The sequence below is a fragment of the Manis javanica genome, chromosome 6 (assembly GCF_040802235.1).
Source record: "Manis javanica isolate MJ-LG chromosome 6, MJ_LKY, whole genome shotgun sequence".
Taxonomy (NCBI): domain Eukaryota; kingdom Metazoa; phylum Chordata; class Mammalia; order Pholidota; family Manidae; genus Manis; species Manis javanica.
In genome coordinates, this window is record NC_133161.1 from 121557629 (window position 1) to 121577080 (window position 19452).

A 19452-nucleotide genomic window follows, 5' to 3' on the forward strand; every position below is an offset into this window, starting at 1 on the left:
AGGACTATTCATGCAAAAAATATTTACTAAGCCTCTGCTACAAATAAAGCTTTAAAGTATTATGCAAGAATAAAAACATGAGTAAAATTTTCTGACCTCAAAGCATATTTAATTTGCCAAAGTAGATAAGCAACCAACCAAGTTCTCTGTAAAACAGACTGAACTACTACTCTATGTTTAGCAGAACAAATCACAAAAGGCATAAGGAGGTTTCAGGGGATTAATGTGTATCAGTAAGTTAATAATTTTTTTCCTTTGAGATGTTGCCTTGTGATTTAAGTTTCAGAGAGATTTTAAGAGCCTGAAATTTAAATATCTATGCCCTTGAATCTCAATTTAAATCAAATTATGTTCTTTAAAAATCAGAGCTAATATGAGGAAAACACCTCTCTCGAATGATATGTTTTTTTGAAGGGAGGAACCCCACCTGAAATGTGCAACTTTCCCAGCTGTTTCAGTCCTTAGTTGTGTGTGGTTTCTGTGTGGGTGCAAAAATAAGGGTGGTTTTAAAAAATAAATAAAAAAGGAAAACAATAATTCAATTGTCCAACTGAGAACCATTAAGAAGTAAAATATGCTTCCTCTACAGAGTTCAAAAGAAAATATTATTTGTACAAACAATTTAAGACATTTGGAAATGTTCTGCCTTAATAGAGGACTTCCTGATTTCTATAACCACATGTAAGTGGGTTGTAATGAGGGTGTGTAACAACTTCATTTTCTTTTGATTCAACAAATGAGAAGGTAATGTGTTTTCTAGAATTTAATAGAAATCTCAGGTCTCATTTCAAAGAGTTCAGTTGTGGTTAGAAATGGTTATGGTCTCTCATTTGCTAACTTTGTCCTAAGAAATGCCCAATAAGGGTTGTATGGCCGCTCCACCTTAGCACCACAATTTCATTAGAAGAATATTAGTGGTAATTTGTATGGATGAGTATTTGTAGCTCATGACCAAATTCTGAAGAAAAAGTTATTAAATGCTCCATAAATATTAACAGTTGAATTTTATTAGTGTAAGTTGAAGAAAATTGGTGTTTATGGGTTTTCCTTTTTTTTTTTTTTTTAAGCTAAAATCATTTATGCTCTTTTAAGTTACATTTTTTCGGTTTATAAATACACCAGTTATTTTTGGCCTGAAACAGGTTACTATCTCTCAAGATGTTTTTATGCTATATAGGAATCCCTCCAAAACACACAAAGTAGACTGCCATATTCCCCACTCTAGACTATAGTTGTATTTATCACTTGGAAAACTGGATCAAATAATACCTTACACTGGAACTAACAAATACATCCTCAAAGTGAGTGGATTTATTTGGCAAAAGATTTGTGCATTTTTCCATAGTAATTTCTGTAAACAAGGAAAACGAAGAAAACTTCCAGCTACTCCCTTGGACAATGTCTTCTATTTCATACCCTCCTAGCACGCATCAATGCTCGGTCTCAGGTATCTGTCTATATACCAAGATATTTGAATCTTCACAGTTAGGTCGCCTTATCATGGTATCACACTGATCGTACCCAGCTTCCAAGAGGTATCAAATATTTGCACCTGGGCAAAGCACTGCTCACTCACGAAGACACAAGAAAAACCCTGACTTGAAAATGTCATTTTAAATTCATCCCCTGGTATCTCACCTTTCAATATATTCTCCTGAACTCAGAACAGGAAAGCCCCCAAATGTAGTACACTCCAGACTACAAAGTATACAAAATTTGGTATGGATTTGAGTTATCATCCGTAAATCTGTACATATACAACTTGTACATAAATTTCCATATAAAAGTTGTCTTTTTTTTAATGTAACATACTCTTCATTCTAAGAACTATTAAGTACCAACCACTGTTACTCCTATGTCTGCATATCTGCATTCAAAACAGCATATATATGAGCAGGAATACATTAGCTTTGCCTGAAATATCTGGGCATTTATCATAAAAATACATTGACCTGAATTACCTAAGTGATGGCCTCACCTCTCCACCTAGAGTCGGGAGCCATAACCTCAGCTGACAAGTGGGTGTGTGTTGCCTGTCTCCACCACAGGAACTTTCTGTTTAGGTGTGTCTAAAGGAATGAAGTCCCCACCTAGAATATTTACTAGCAAACTGACCCTCCTTCTTGGTAAATGTTTAATCTCTTGAGTGCAAGGTTCATATTGTCCAAGACTTGCCTGAGAGTTACCATAAACCATCACACAACATCCCTAACCAAGCTGTTTATGCACAACTGCAACTGGACCTTCCAATGGTTTCCAAGATTACATAGAAGGAACAAGCTTTGCCTCATTTCAGTGACTAATGTTATTTTTATTGGCAGTAGTTCAGCTTGACTAACAATATCCAATTTTTTTTTAACCTAGACTTCCTTTAAAACTTTGGTTAAAAGTGATTTCAAATTACAGTCACTAATTACAGGAACAAAACACAGTGACTTGCATGCCCCAACCTTAGTGGGGACATAAATTCTGAATATGTTAAGATTCACAGACTTGTATTAATCTATACTCTCATGGGCTAAATTAACATAGCAAAACAACCCTTCTCATAGGCAGATTCACAGTAGCATCTCTGACCTTCTATTTGTTTGAATGAAACAGAGTTTTCAAAATATTTATGTTTCCTACTAAAAGTTTTAATTTCTAAAGTAAGTCACATGCCTAGACTTACCAATTCCCATCTATGGATACCAGGAACTGGTGTAGTGGGTATTGCCTTTTGTATTTACATACATATTAGTGTACGGTTATAGTTAAATTATGTTCATTTTTCATCTAGTCTACCCGTATGACTTGAGAATCTTACATACCAATTTGTAATCACATGCCTCCTTCCCCTCCAAGTTCCAAATTCCAAGTACACAGCTACTCAACTCCTAACTTACTCCTCACTCAATGTCTTTACTCAGTTCAAAAACCAAAGCAGTATAAAAAGTGGGCAATTAGAGCAGCTGTGGGAAGCTGGATGACTCAACAGGCTGCTTCCCACTCAGCCAGCGCTGCAGTGGGCAGATAAAAGGGACCCATCAAAAGCTCACGTGCAGCTCATTCACCCTTAGAGAAGGGAGGAGCAATGACCTCTTGCTGTTCCTGAACGGGAAGGAGAGTGCTAGAAGGAGAATGCAGATGCCACCCTGCCTGGGACCTCAGTTCTGGAAACAGCTGACCTGCTCTGAGCCACAGGAAATCCCCAGAATTCAGTTAGGTCGCAGACAACTAATCCCAGCTTGCTTTCCCTTCCAAGTCAGTAATGTCTCTCTGGTACCAAAAAACAAACAAAAAAGCCAGCAAGGACAAGGCAAGGAGGGTGGGTGCAAAAGGGGACCACTGAAGCGCAGGGCCAATTCACAGACCAGACACAAGCCTACGCGTCTAACAAATTCCTGGAGCAGCTTCCACAAATTAGAGGGTCATGCTGACACAGTAGCAGCATCTTCTCTTCCTTACTTTGCCCAACATCTGTTTGTCACCCTACTGTTAGTGCATTGAAAGCAGACATCTTACTCACTGTCCTACAGCCCCTGCACCCATTCCCACCACTGTAATGTACATACAAAGTGCACACATGTCCTGACTGTACAAGTTATTTAGCACTGACACTGCTTGCTTATAAAAGACACGCTTTTTTGGTAAGTCATCATTTTTAGTGGTTACATCATTGGTAAGTCTCAAAACTCCTCTGGCTGGGAGTGTTGAGACTATTGCTCAACACTAAGACTCACAGCTGTCCCTACTTCATTCCTGTTCCATTAAATCAGAGAAATAGAGAGGCGGAAACTGGGGCTTCAGCAAGCTATTTTAAAGACAGTTGAAACTTTGTACTTGCAGCATAGAGTTGAAGCTGATGAAGGTGGGTAAGGATAGTTCTTGTACCCCATTCGGCCAGCCTTTCCCATTTATCTCAGGGATATATTCCTACATCACTGTATTTGGTACACTTTGTGATATCTTCATAATTCCTCCATGTTAGGGATGACTATTCAAAGGCTTCTACTTTCATTATATGCAGTTATTTTTTACTACCTAGAGTACATTTGGGGACTTGGTAGGAATATTAAAGTGTTGGATGGTGAAGATATGGGAACATTTATATTTTTACGTTAGCTTCAGAAATAACTGTATAAATCTTTTTGCTCTAAATCATGTTTTCCTAACAAAGTATGGATGTTTAAATCAGATTCCCAATAATAGGAGCTAAATAAGTCAGATTTCAAAGTAGCTAGCCATATTCGTGTATCTACCCCTACACAGCATTCATTATCCACTTCTTAATCTTTGATCTAATTCCTCAAAGCCCTCAAAGTACTAAAATTTAATATTCATTACCTATAATAAGCCTTCACCTACTGATCAATTCACACCTTTCCAGTCTAATTTTCAAGAGCCACAATAGCCATTCATTTAGTGAACATTTATATAGACAAGCAGGCCCACATTGAAATACTAAGTCCGTCACACCTGAGGAAATCACCTAACATCTGCCTGGAAGGCCACATAGCACAGTAACTTAAAAACCATCCCTCTGCAGTTACCACATGACTTCAAGACAGTAATTTTAATAACAAGCTTATTGGAAATCAAAAGAAATATGCAGAAATGTTTACTGTACTTCTTATAACAAGTAAAAGACCAATGAGAAGTAACCCGAATAAACTATAAAGATTTCATAAATTCATGTACATGAATCTGACTGGAGTATTTTAAAGTCATGAAATCATTAAAAATTATAATATCTATGAAAACCTGTAAGTATTTGCTATAGTCCTCTTTACAAAGAAAAAAATATATATATATATCACTCTATTAGAAAATTGTACACATCTGTGAAAAAATTGAAGTTCATAAGAAAAATTTTGTCATTTATTCAACAACTTAACCAAGGGTCTACCATGACAAGGACTAAAGTTAAAATGGTAAAAAGATCTGGCTCTGACATCTTGAAATTTCAGCTTCATTACTAAGTGAAAAAAATTGCTGGCATGTGAGTATGTGGGTGTTCTTTCTCCTAAATAATTTTGCTAATATATTAGTATTTTGGTTAGGTGTGTGTCACAAAGCCTATGTGGGGGGCATGGCACTCATGACACAAATACCAAGAAGTGGCTCACAAAATGACAATACTGTTCCAAGTATCAGTGGCGCACGATCCCCGAGTGCGCCCTTTACTGTTCATTCTGTAAAACTATAAAGAGGAAGAAGTTGTGCTGCCCGAGGCCTGTGTGGTAATTGTCTCTCTCTCCCTTCTTCCTAGAGGCTGTCTAACTGCACCCCAGCCAAGTGGCAGGCATGGCTCAGCCGCCTTTCATCACAGAACTGAGAGCACACAGAGCCATCCGTGCCCCTGAGAGCCCAGCACCGCCACACCTCCCGCAGACTGACACCCCTAAAGGAGAGCGAACAAGTGGCCCAGCTCGCACACACTGTGGAGAGACTGCCGACCTGCCTGTAATGCTGTACGCCAACCCTGCGCTCGGAAAGAGCCTGAGAACTGCACAGTATCCTTCAGAACAAGCTTTCGTGAACGTGAGCAAGCTAGGGCCACACATGATTTAGTAACTCATTCAGCTCATCTTCTCCTGAAAGCCTTTCTTTTGTGCAGATAATACTACCCTTTCCTCTCACACATAACATTGGACTTGCTACTTTGGTTTTCAAAAATAATATATTGTTTAGAAATACATACATATCTGACAAACTATAGAAGAAAAAGAAAGGGCAGAGAGAAGAGGGGAATGTGCTTGTGGAGAAGCATGTCAGAGGGTCATACAACCCTGCTACTCAAAGTGGGGTCCATGGACCAGAAGCATCACCACCACTGCCAAGTCTCTTAAAAATGTAGAATCAGACATTTCACCTGAGACTTTCTGAATCAGAATCTGTATTTAGTAAGATCTCCCGCTGTTTCATCTACACATTAAAGTTTGGGAGTCACTGTTGTAAATACTCGTAATCTATTTTTACACCTGGAAGGTGAGTACAGTTAGTATTATTCTCTAAAATGTACACACATTTTACACAGTTTTCTGATATGTGACATGTCTCTAATCTACAATGGACCCCGTGTCTATAAACTGGAAAGTAGGGGTTGTTAAAAAGTGCGGGAAAGAGTGCTATGAGAATCTAATCTTCAAATACTAATAACTCAGTAATAGATAAAACTTCAGAGATCACATAACCCAACCTCTTCACTTTGAGAAATTAAACTATCTGACACAAGGAGGGGGCACACATGCCTTCCCTAGGGTCCGACTGCCGAATTACTGTGCCAAACTCAGATTAGGGCTCAAGACCCCTGATCCCCAGTAATGTTGTATGCCCTACAATAATGCTGATTTAATATGCTGTAACTTTTTTGTCTCTATAACAAAAATTCACGTTAAAAGAGAAATCAGTATTAAGTTTAAAAAAGATAATTCTTAAAACAAGCACCTTGTATATTTAATAGTAGATGCCCAATATGTATTCGTTTGAATGAATGATTCACTTTGAGGCACAAACACTGTTAACCACATCTTCAAAAAAGAGCTGAGCTGAATTACAGAATTAAGTAACTCTCTTATGGGAAAAAAACCTCAATTCTAAAACAAGTTATAATACTCTCTTCCACAGTGATCAAAAATCACTCTTAGATGGATGGTAATTATAGATTTGCTTTGTTTATGTCACCGTATTCCTATTATGTTAATATGTGTGTGCAAATTAGTTAGTAGTTTAAAACCTATACATACTTAAGGTACTATACAAGAAGATATGTCAAAGAAATAATCAATCCTCCCATGTTTCCTTCATATGCTACATCTATAGCTTTTCTTCTTCCTTCCTAATTACAACCCTTAAATAGAATTCGTGCCTCATATCGAATTTACCGAGTATCATAATTCCTCCAGGTGGTAAAGATACCTCGAGACAAGTGCTGGGCATAGAAGCCACAGGGCATAAATCTGCAAAGAAGTAAAAAGCTAACCTTTGCAAACAATATGGCTTCTCTCTCACTTACCAACTTTACATTTCCCTGTATGGCCCCGGAAGATGACTGGTTAGCCAGAGACGGGTAAGATTCCTCAAGGGAGGAACAACCTAAGACAGGCACAGTCGCAGGGGGGCCATCAGGTGAGAATTTGGGGATCAACAGAGGTGAGGCTCAGAACCTCACCCCCCCTGCTTTGAGAGAAATCTTCTGCATCCGTGGATGTCTTGCTGCCCTTGTTTAGCCTGGATTAATACTTGGTCCATAGGCACACACCTGATCATCTGATCATCTACATTTGCCCTCTTACAGCACTAAACTATGTTTTCTACCTTTATCTTGCATCTACCTACTTCAGCATTTTATTAAAAATAAAAATAATAATAATAGGAGAAATGTGGGATCAACATATAAATCAAGTACAAAAATCAAACGAATATTCAGATTTGACCTGATTGTTTATAGGTCATAATGCATGATCAAAACCGAAAGTTTCTGTGATGAATGCCCTTGTACTGTTCACCATGTAAGAATTTATTCACTGTGCAAGAATTCGTTCACCATGTAAGAACTTGTTTGTTATGCTTCAGAAGATTGGAGACTGACGAGAATTAGGCTTGAGATGGATTAATGATTGTACATTGAGCATTGACCCCCCTATACTGAATTTTATTGTTGTTAACAACCATTTGATCAATAAATATGAGAGATGCCCTCTCAAAAAAAAAAAAATCACTCTTGTATTGTTATAAAAGTCGGAATATTTTACATGTTTAGTATTTGGGCAGATGCAGCTGTTTGATTTCAGTGAAATCAGTATCTGAAATAGAACCTCTAAAATTATTACTTCGAATATTGAAGAACAGAGTACTCACCAATACTAATTTCATCATCTGTTTCAGCATCACCAATACATTCAAATTGGAAATCTTGCAGTGACTGGGAAAATTTCTGCACTGCCATAGACAGATCTGTAATTAAAAGTTAAAAGACTCATTAAATTGAAGGTACCATGATATTCAAGAGTTTCCACATGTAATACTATATAACTTTGATGTTAATACTGTATTAACAAGAGCCTTTTGAAATACCAGCTTGGTAAATTTAAGGAGAATTCAAGGAGATTACTAAAGAACTATTTTAGGAGCTGAATTTGCTTTGTTCAAAGGGGATTTGCTCCTTTAACAAAGTTTGGGTGCCAGTTATGTATTAACTGGAAGCTAATTCCCCAAAACCTTTATTAAAGAATTCCCATTCACTTCCTTATAAATGCAGCATTCATTTTAAAAAGGAATGCCACTGAGATTGCTAGTGGGGGGAAAAAAGCAGCCAGTCTTTGATCAGGAAGAGTCACTGATGTCATTCTGTGCAGACCATGAAGCAGGTTGGAAAAGCATTTTTAACCTATAAACTATTGGTTTTGACCTACTTCTAAGGTGAAAGGCCACCTGAAAGGCTGTTTATGAATAACCTTGTGATTTATAGCAGACCTCAGCTAAATATATTCTTCAATCCTGGCTTTCATCTGAACAAAGTCCAGGGTGTAAGTAAATCCAAAAAAAAGAAGAATTCTTTAATTCCTGTAGAGAATTTAAAAAGCCCAGAATAATGAGAAGTAAATCCCTATGAGGCAAAAAGCCTGGGGTGCAGACTAACTGATTAAGAATGCAGGCTCTGGAGCCAGGCTGCCTGGGTTGAAATCCTATTTAACTCCTCCTAATTATTTAACTCCTCTGGGCCTCTATCTCCTCATCTGTAAAGAGCGAATAACAATGTCATAACCACCTCAGGGTTGTTTTGAGGATTAATATTTTTAAAGGGTTTAGAAAAGAACTTGGCACTTAATAAGTACTAATTTTATAAAATAAAATTAAAAATAAATCAATCTGACAGTATGGCATTAGGCACGTTCTAAAGGTCCACCTTCAGAGCTACTCTGGTCATCTATGGCTCCTTCCACAGAAGTCTGTGCCAGTAGGAAATCATCTTGTCTGGTGTTCACTCCACACTTCATTTAATGTTATCGCCCGTGAGTTCAAGTTCAATACCGGAACCCTTATATTTAATTCAAACATGGGACTTAACAGACACTCTCTCCTTCAACAATCTTTAGGCAGGCTCCTTAGAGCCCTCTGCCTTGGCTGTGTTCACCCGGTTTTAGCAAGAATTCTGCCAAGTCACTTTAAAGAGAATCTCCCGCTCTGGGTATCTTACCAAATTCCTCATCCCCCACTTTTGGTGCCCCAGTCCTTGACCTGCCCTCACCAACAATCCTTCTATCCTTGAGGTCTCCTCTTAGTCACTCTCTATCCACCAACACGCCCCTACCCCAACCTGCAACTCTGCTGTAAGTCCCCTCTTATTCTTGCTGCATTCAGAGTTGAGCTTCATCCTCTTCCCTAAGATATTCATCACACCTATAGCAACAGAACTGAATAAAGTCCTACTTACCATTTTAACAAGTGTCAGAATAATTTTTTTTCTTTTATGAGAACAGTCGTGGCTTCGTGCCTAGGCATGACCCCAGGATTTACCGCAGTAACCCACCATTCATGAAACCCCAAGCCCGAGTACTTATTAAAGTAAGTATTCACTAGGTCTCCAGACATGAAGGTCACTTTTTGTATCACCGGGATTCAAGAAGTCACCACCACCCTCACCTAGGACAATTCTGAAGACCACAGGCTTCCAGCCTGAGAGAGGCTTTTCTAAAACAAAACAAGATAAAATCAACACACGAGAGACAGATTTTTTTTTAATCTTCTTTGAAAAAAACCAACCAGAGGATGTTACTTGTAAATGAACTCCTCTTCCCACAAAAGGGATAAAACTTCAGAACTAAATGCATATTCTACGTCAGAGATACTTTCAACTTAAGAGTTAGAAATGTCTGTTAGCTTAAGAATGGTTTGTTTGGAGCTTTCCGGAAGAAAGCTGAAGGAGCCTCCTTAGTAAATTATTAGTCAATGGAAAAAGCAAAAGCTACATCAGAACTAGACTTCACCAACTAGTTGTGAGGCCTGGGGCAATCATTCACCCTTCCTGAGACTCATTTTTCTTATCTATACAGAGACGTAGTATTTATCTCACATGGTGGTTATAAAGACTAAAGGAGGTATGTGCCTGTTACAGAACAGGCAACTAAGCAAATGGCATCAGTTATTATTGTTCAAGTACAGCTCACAGAAGTGGGGAATTTGGCCTTCCAGAAAGACGGTGACCATGTAAAAGGATAGTTATCTGACACAGCCCAACTCTGGCTTAGAGAAATCGTAACACCTGTATCAAATATTATACGAAGACAAGGCAGGCTCCTAGGATAATTTTAAACCAAGATATACGTGGTACTCTCCCTGAGACTTGGGAAATCATTCCATTTAATGTCATTTTGTTTTCCTGTATATAATATAAACAAAGGCATTATGCTAAACTGGATTTGAAGTTGTAGATCCAATTTCTAGAGTGGAATTGAGATGGGGGATAAAATATCAGGGGTCAGGATGTTGAGAAACCTTGTAATCGATGCCCTTCCTTCTCTCCCCTCCTTCCCGCAAGTTCCTCTGAGCCTCCCCTCAAACTCAAGGACCTATCTGGAAGCTCTGTCCTAGGGAACTCCTGACACAACTCCCCCAAACTGACCATTCCTTCCTAGTCTGTTCTTTGCTTCCATGGCCTTGCTCCTTGACTGCAAAAAGATAAGCTGTTTTGCTCTTCTACAGAGGTCACAGTGAATGCACCATGATAATTCCCATCCCCAAACAAGAACACAGTAGCCCACTTTAATTAGTTACCTTTGTTAATATAGCCAAATGACTGAATATGAGTTCTAGAGGCAAATTGCCCGATTAACTTCCTGCTTCTACCAGTCAGTGGCATGCGCATGTTCCATAACCTCTCTGCACCTCAGTGTCCTCATCTGTTAAATGGGACAGAACCATCCTTCAGGTTGTTGTGAGGAGTAAAGAAGTTAATACAGACGAAGCTGAGAACAGTGTCTGACTCATAGCACTTAAAATGTATTGCCTATTTCCATGTATTACATTTAAGAAGGAAAAGGTAAAATTTCAGGAATGAAGGTGGCAGCTATTAGACCCCAGATGACTGTGGACAGTGCTCAAGAAAACAGTCTGAGCAGTTTCAAATGATCTCTTGGAGCCCTGCAATCACACCATGACAGACAGCCTGATTACTCAGTTTTCTGTGTGAGAAGTGGGTGTCTACTTTGACCCTGGGTGGAATCAAAGTCACATGAATGCTCCATCCACAGCCCTTCTGGAAACATGATGAGGCCATGTTATACAAGAAAATATGTGGTTCTCAGCTAGTTTAAGTGATAATCCCCAAAATGAAGAACTTTGAAATATGAGTTATTTTCAACTTCAGTTATGTGGGTCCTGATTTTCCTTTTATTCTAATTTCGGAAAACCAAAGTAGTGACGAGGTCAAAAATATTATCAAGGTAAAAAACTTACATTTCCTGGCAGTGATATGATGGATTTGCAGAATAAGGAATCCAGGTCACCCTTTTTAATCTTGGCCCAACTCCTTCTGAACTAGAAATTATAAACATCTTCCAGTGACTTCAAAACCACATGAAATGTACTACCCCCTAACTGTCTGAAGTTTCTAAACAATGGTCAGATGCCCAGCACAGAAGTACTGATTCTAAAACCTCTTAGGTAAAATTGATTCACATCTATTATATAGACCTTAATTTAAAATCTAATTTTTAAAAGTTTACTGTTGTATTTTAAAGTACCAAACTACTACACTGATGGAAAGTGACTGCAATGGGGCATGGGAGAGACTCAATAATATGGGTGAATGTAGAATCTATAATTTCTTTTAAATACAAAAGGAAAGATCAAGTGTATAAAGCATGATAAGCAGGGAATCTCATGTAGGCAAGGGCGTCTCTATCTCCCTATTTCTATCCAACTATTAGAACTTGTGGACAAACAAGAAAAAGATGCCAGTCAGAGCTGCCCTAGCCACATACTAGGATGGAGGTAAAGGAGTAACATTTACTGTCAGGCAAGGTGGTACACAGTAAAGATACTACAAGGACCACGCCTACCACATCCCTTCCATCTGCCTAACCTGCAAGTTAAACATGGGATGTCTTCATAGATATTCAAATCACAACTTGGAAGAAATTATACTAGGCTTTATTTAGTCTGCAATGTTTTCCTATCAAAGAGTTAACCTGTAGCACTTATGATTAAATGATGCTAATGAACATTAAAACTTCATTTCATTACAGAAATACAAAACACTTAGTTAATAATTATAACTCTTCTTACACACTAAGAGCTGGAGTCTACCTGTTACTTTAGAAATGTTTATGGAACTACTTTTACAATGGTAGCTATGGAAGTGAACGATATTTATTTTAGGAAAAGTACAACTAGCCAGTCCATTACTATAAGGCAGTCCTTCCTGAAATTAATTACTCTGGGATGAGATTTAAGCAAGACTCACAGAACCAATACATCCAGATGTACATGTAGTAGAATTATCATCTTCACATTACCATGCAGAAGGCAGAGAATATGAAAAAATAGGAATACAAAGATAAAAGCAGGACAGATCCTTCCCTCCACTAGGGCACAGTCCAGTAGAGGCTTGAGGCATGTAAACAAATGTAACAGAGGCCAACTGATAAAGTCCTGACAGGGGTTAATAACACCACCATCACTATAGATAGTACTATGTACCTGCTATTTTCCCAAGCACTTAAGGTAAGTTAAACCATTAATCACTAAAACAGCCTCACGAAATACATATGATCACTCCTATTTTTACAGATGAAGAAACTGAGGCACAGAGATGTTAAGTTAAATGACTTCCAAGTTCACATAAGCTAGTAAATCATACCACCAGAATTTCAACCCAGGGAGCCTGGCTTAGAATCCCCTCGCTTAGCCACACTGCCACAGTGCTCTGCACACAGAGGCAGCAAATGAGGAGGCACAGTGGGGGCTGCCTGAGTGCATGGAGGAGGGTCTCTCAGAGGAATCAATGAAAACAGGGACTGGAAAGACATGACAACATGTCTGCAAGGCCAAGTGAACAAAACGCCCAGAATATTCCAAAAGGGAGCTTCTACCTACATATCCAAGACTCACACCAAGCTGAGGTATTGGTTATTAACAGAAATAAACCATTCAGTCTCCTGGATGTTTATATTGCCATCCCACCTTCCTGGGGTATATATTCTTCTCCCTTGTTCTCTTTCAAGATTTCTCTCGAGCTCCCATTTCCTTCAAAGAGCCCCTCCAGATCTTTTCTAACCTGGCATTATTTCCTCCTTTACACTTCCCACTATAAGTTGTGACTCGCTTACTGTCCTTTATCTGTTCTACCTTTTATCCAGTTATTCATAAACCTAGTTTATCCACCTTAAACAGTGTATTAAAGGTAGGAAACCTTACCATCTATGAATACCACCCCACGTATCCCGCAGCGTATCTTACATACAAGAAGAAGAATTCAATTGTTGAAGCCATGAATTTCTGCAAGATGGGTAAATACCCCAACCTTCCAGAGGCTGTTCACCTTCCCTTCTTCTGGTTCACACTCCTGCAAGCCCCTAATGTGGCTTTTTCAGACACTTGAAAAATATGGGTTATCCACACTGCAAAACAATAACAATTACCCTTACCTGCTGTATGAATCCTAAGATAATAAGACTGAAGGCATTGGACCAAGTGATAAGTGAGCAGCAAACATACACCAGATCATCGCTATGAAACAGGGCACTAACAGTCAAGGAATGCACATTCATCCCTGTGCTTCAATGCCACAAGGTGACTGGATGATGTTCTAAGTGTTAAACTTCTTAAAGGTAGTATGCATGCATCTCTCTTTGCCCTTAGGGCCCAACAGACAGCAGATGCAAAAGAAACTGAAGGGCAGGAGGAAAGAGATGTGCGCCACCAAGCGCCAGCACCTTCATAACGTAGGAATCCACTATAGATGCCTGAAGAGTTTATGGCGCTAGGAGACACATGAGTATAACTACACACCTCACCTTAATAAAACAGCTTTCCATACATTACACAGCAGACTATGTCAAGGAATTACCAAATAAGCCTTTTGATCACTACCATTTTTAATAACTGTAGTTAGGGTTTTAGAGTTCTCTCAGAGATGTACAAATGTCAGATCGCTAGATGGAGAAAAGTAAGAGGAAAAGAACACGGGGTGTGGCAAAATATATGAAAAACAAGAACTTGTCATTAAAACTCTGACCTGAACAAAGTTTTAAAATGCCCAGTTGGCTATTTTCTATTACATAAATGGCTAGAAAATAATGGTTGTCTGATATTGACAATGAAAGACAAGCCTTCCTAAAGAAGGCCCAGAACAAAGCTTGGTATTAGTCATCACTCAATAAATGTTGTCAAGCTGAACTGAAATCCAGTAATTCACAGTAATGGAATAGCATTCTTCTTCCTCAAAAGCCTTGAGAAACACTGCCCCGCAGCCATCGCCAGAGGGCAACAGGGCGCTTAGGCTTCTCTTCATCCCCATGGAAATGCGTGAGACACAGACTGTTCTAGGCCGCTAAACTAACTTGCTACACTCTAGGAGGCAGCAACGAGATTGTTTTGGCACTGCAAAGTTGGTAAAACAAATTAGCCTGGCTTTGGATGGCTTATTCATTTCTATACCAGATGTGTATTTAGAGTCTTATTTCTGTACCCATGTTTTGCAGTGGATACATCCACCCTCCTGGCAGGCAATATAAGTCAAAGCATCTGTTTCAGTGATGAACTGAAGTTTCATGTAATGAACATGCTCAGATCCAGGGAAAAGTCCTTCATTAGAATCAATCATTTTTTCGAAAAAATACCATGGGCTGAGTATACATGAGAAACAGATAGACATGGACACCAAGCCAGGGACCACTGCTTACTGCAGTATGTCTTAGAGCAAGCGCTTAGCTTCTCTAAATCTCAGGTTCCTTGTATATAAAAGGAAGATACTAATCCCTTGCAATACTGTCATGAATATTACACGAAATTGGCTTACAGCACAGTGTCTGGTGAGAACATAAACTTGAAATACTGGTTCTCAAGTGTTAACTATTAAACCACTATTTGCTTTGATGGCAAATGCAGAATATGAAATAATTTCATTGTAAGCGTAATATGTTTAATTTGTGTATTAAATTACTATCTTCAGGAGAGCTTCAGTGAAAATAAATAGTGGTGCTGGAATCTAATGAACACCAGTTTGTAATCCCATAAATGATATGTGGCTGGCAAGTAGTTCCAGAAGATTCCAACCTAAAAACAAACAGGAACCAACACTTGGCCAGATTTTATCCAGTTTCAATAAAGCTACAAATTCCATAAAAATTAAAAGGAAAACCACAAAGACTTCACTATTTCTATAACCCAAGTTAAAAATAGAAAGTTCAAAGGATGAAATAAACCACCTATCTTCCTACCCTGGGGAAAAAAACTTGAAGTGGGGGAGGGGTGTGGGTAAGGAAAAAATGGCACACCGCAGTTTCTCCGGATTCTCTTCCTGCCTCTAAGCATTCCTTTGCTGCCTTCTTTGAGATTTCTCTTCTTCCCACTCTTTCCTTCAGAAGGGTTTGTCTTTAGCCACCTTATTTTCACAATACTTGCTCCCTTTTAAAAAGTACTATCTGTCTATCTACAGCCAGGCAACTCCTAAGAGGTGATTTAAATTTGGATGCTAGAATTCCAAGAAAAATTTTCTAAAATATCCCCCTTACCTTTGGTTTAAAAAAATACTGAATTATCCAACATGAAGGAAGCAGTTTTCCTGACCTTCTCAGCAACACAGGGCTGGCCTGGCCTGCTTTCCTGGGCTCTCTGCTCTGCCTTCTTACCCATGGCCTCTTCCCTCGTCCAGTCAGTCATTTCCTGCTCTTTGCCAGGCATCCCCAACTTGTGCTCTCATCACCAGATGCAGTAATGGGAAGTGTTTCAGGGCTCTAGCCTCACTTCCAGCACACCTTTCTCTTTGCTACCTAAGATGATAGCTCTGGAAGAATACTGGTGTCACCTCATCTTTTATGTCATGTATCAGCCTATTACCAATTTTTAAAACTTTTTTTTTTCCCATCAGCACCTTCTTGGTATCACGTGCCAAATACACTTGTGATTACATCATGGTTTGACTAGTCTGATTTCCTTTTTAAAGCACACACCAAGTTCACACCTACTAGGAAATTCAAGTGTATCATCTTTCCTGTTTTCTAGGCCTTCATTTTTCTCAAACTCCTTTGCATCCTCAGTATTCCTGCCAAACAAACCAATGTAAACTTGAACTCTCTCAACAGCCATGAAGTCATTCTCCATGTTGGAAATAATTCCTTGTTTCTGCTGTGAACTTCAAATGCCTTCAAATGAAGAAGTAGTCACAGCTCCACTGTGAAGTTGCTGGTTATATCTGAGGGAGGTATATGTAGCTTCCTTTAATCCTTTCAGTGTGACTTTAAGACCTGCCTCTTTCTTGATTAGCTAATCTGAAAGCCACTCTAAATAATTCAACCAGGACAACACATGTGCTGATTTACAGACACCAAATAATGACATGCCTTACCACAGACAGCAGCATACCAGGGGTTCAGAAAGCCAAGAAAGTTAAGTAGGTTTATCCTGTTTTACACTGTTTTTAAAAAGCACACTTTGTGGGTAGAGCACAATTCATATGAATTAACTTATATTTTGAGATTTCCATCAAGGCATCCAATTGGGGCCATATCCCCAGACTACTGAGGGTACATTTCCCCCTCTCTGACAGGAAGTTTTGAGTACTACTAATAACATCACTGTAATCTACCTCCTTTTAGAATGCCTATTGATATGCCCTACAATTCTGTATTATATATTTATTTGTGTCTAAATCCCATAACCCTCACACAATAAGCCCGGGGAGGGCACAGAACCTCTCCAGTCTTTACTGCATCCAGCACAGAGCCTTGAAAATAGGAAATGTCAGTAAACACAACTGAAGGCAGGAATTCAGAGTATTTAGTGAAAGGTAAACTAAGGTCTTCCCAGGACTGGCAAGAGCAATTAGAGATAAGAAGCCAGGTGGTTAGACAGAGACTTGCCTCTGGCTATAAAAGGAGCTCTGAGAACAGAGGAAAGCCAGAGCCCCAGCAGAAGAGTAAACCTAGTGATCGGGCCATCAGATCCAGTGGGTGACGTCTGAGGAGCCAGGCAGAATGGCTAGAAGGTTTTTAAGACCTTCGGCAAGCTGGGCAAAAGCAAAGCCATGGAAGCTGACAACAGCAGCCCAGATATTTCAGGAGCAAACCTAACCTCTCAGCATGCTTTAGAAGAAATCCGACTCTAAAAAATTGTGCTCTAATCACAGCTGGTGGAGAGAGCATTCAGTTAAAATCAAAAGTTCTACAAACTTAAATCATTAGAGAGAAAGCTAGTGCACGTTTTTTTATTTCTATCCATCATCTTCTAATATAAAGAAGTCTCATTAGAAAATGGTTAAGAGGGAAGATTTTGATGTCAGGCAGACTACCAGTTAAACTCTCAGTTTTGTTATGTGGACAAGTTACTTAAGCTCTTCAAGCTTAAATTTACCTATGTGTCAAACAAGGATAAAAAGGTACCTACTCCATAGGACTGTTATGACCAAATGAAGTCATGCATACAAGGGGTTCAGCATAGCATACAGTAAGAGCTTGGTAAACTACCATAATTATCCTATTATTATTTTTCAGGGGGTGGGGACGAATCATGGACAAGAAAGACATGTTATTTCTGGCTCTTGGTTGCTACACCTACATTAAGCTCACCTCTCAGGGCCTAAAAAGACAACTCACCATTCATGATAGCAGCAAATTTAATGTAGCCCAAATGCCTGCCAACCAAGGAAACAGCATTACAGTCAAACTGGAACAGAGATTCCAAAGGTAAATTTACCATTTACTTCAGGGCATTTTCCCATCAGCTGCTTAGCACCATTAATAAAAGTTATACAGGACTCATACTGCCCCAGTGACTGAGTTATTAAAGCTTCAAGGTATCACGTCAGTGGTCAATAGATACCTGCCTTCCAACATCCTTAAGAAAAATATTCCTAGACCCAACCACGAAATCTGTTTAACTGTGAGCAAAGAAGGTAAATTCATGAACCTCCAAAACTTTCCTGAGCACAATTTAAGTGGAGGGACAAGCTTAGAATGTGGGCATAGTGAAAGTGGCTACATTCTGCTTTTCTGATTGCCTATTTGGGTTTTCATTGTTGTCTTTTTATTGAATTTCTTTGGCCAAACAAGACTGTATGCTGTCATGTAATATCATGGCTATACGTGAAGAGTACGGTTATGACAAAAGAATTTCTTTGTGTAACATGACTAACAACTTCTTAAAGATTGGAAACATTTTATAATGAATAGTAACTGAAAGGCGAATACATAATCCTCTGTCTTGGCCAGTATATGGAACTATGCTGGCATCAAGCCTCATTCTTAAAAGAGCAGAAAAGAACTACACAGCATAACAGAGTGGAAGGGAGCCTGGGCTGCCAGGAAACTGAGGGCACAAAGATCGTTATTCTCCATTTACACAATGTTTTTTGTAAGTTGTTTTCAATAAACTTGTTATCCCACATGTTTACAGATTTCATTTTTCTACTGCCCTGCCCCACTTTGAAACACTAAAGAAATTTTTCAGACTATTTCAGAAAAACTGAATTTTAACATTTTAGAATTCACTATCTTTAGAGCCAATCCCCAACCCCATCTTTAAATTATCACAATAGTTGATGGTTTTGATAAAACTTTCTTGTTCTCATTTTAACTTAATATTAGTCACTGTTACTTTTGTTCTAATTTAAATTCCAAATGCTCAGTTTTTAATAAGTTGACCTACTAGAGCCATCTTACCACCTTAAATATACATCAAGTCATATTTATACTCCTTATCTCACCAGAACATGATGAGGGAAACCAGACTAATTATCTCCATTTTACAGATAAGAAACCTACAACCCAAGGTTAAATAATTTATCCAAACACCAGAATCAGGGCTGGATTCTTAATCTCCCATGTCCAGGTCGACCTCTTTGTATACCACCCTAAATCAATACTCCTCTGACATCTATAATTTTTTCATACCAGGCTCAGCTCAGTAGTAAATAAATTTTTACCAGATCACTTACAATTTTTCTTTTCTTATTTTCTCACTTTAAAAAAAACATCCCTCACTATGATGGATCTTAGTATTTTCTCCGTTTTGTAACTATTTTAATACTGGGGTACTATACATGTACATGGAATGGTCATTTTAAAAATGCGTAAGTGTATTTACAAAAATGTTTAATTAAAAAATACATAAGTGGCTCTGAAGAAAATACATATATGTATAAAGTACTTTTATTTTGGGATGATTAATCATACTCATCAGAAGGCATAAAAACAACTCTCAATCTTTTATTCCCAAAACTAAAACTCATTCATATAAATGCCATGCTAT

General features: G+C 38.6%; 1 protein-coding gene across 3 annotated transcripts in view; it reads right to left on the minus strand.

The window, feature by feature from the left end:
• Positions 1 to 19452, minus strand: part of ARHGAP42 (Rho GTPase activating protein 42) — a 259498-nt gene that overhangs the window by 183820 nt on the left and 56226 nt on the right. For 2 of the 3 annotated variants that reach the window (XM_073239416.1, XM_037025624.2), the window contains exon 2: positions 7843 to 7938. In XM_073239416.1, coding sequence (XP_073095517.1) covers positions 7843 to 7938 — 96 coding nt within the window. Of the gene's footprint in view, positions 1 to 1978; positions 4684 to 7842; positions 7939 to 19452 lie in introns of those variants that run through there. The other variant, XM_073239417.1, reaches the window with a different exon arrangement.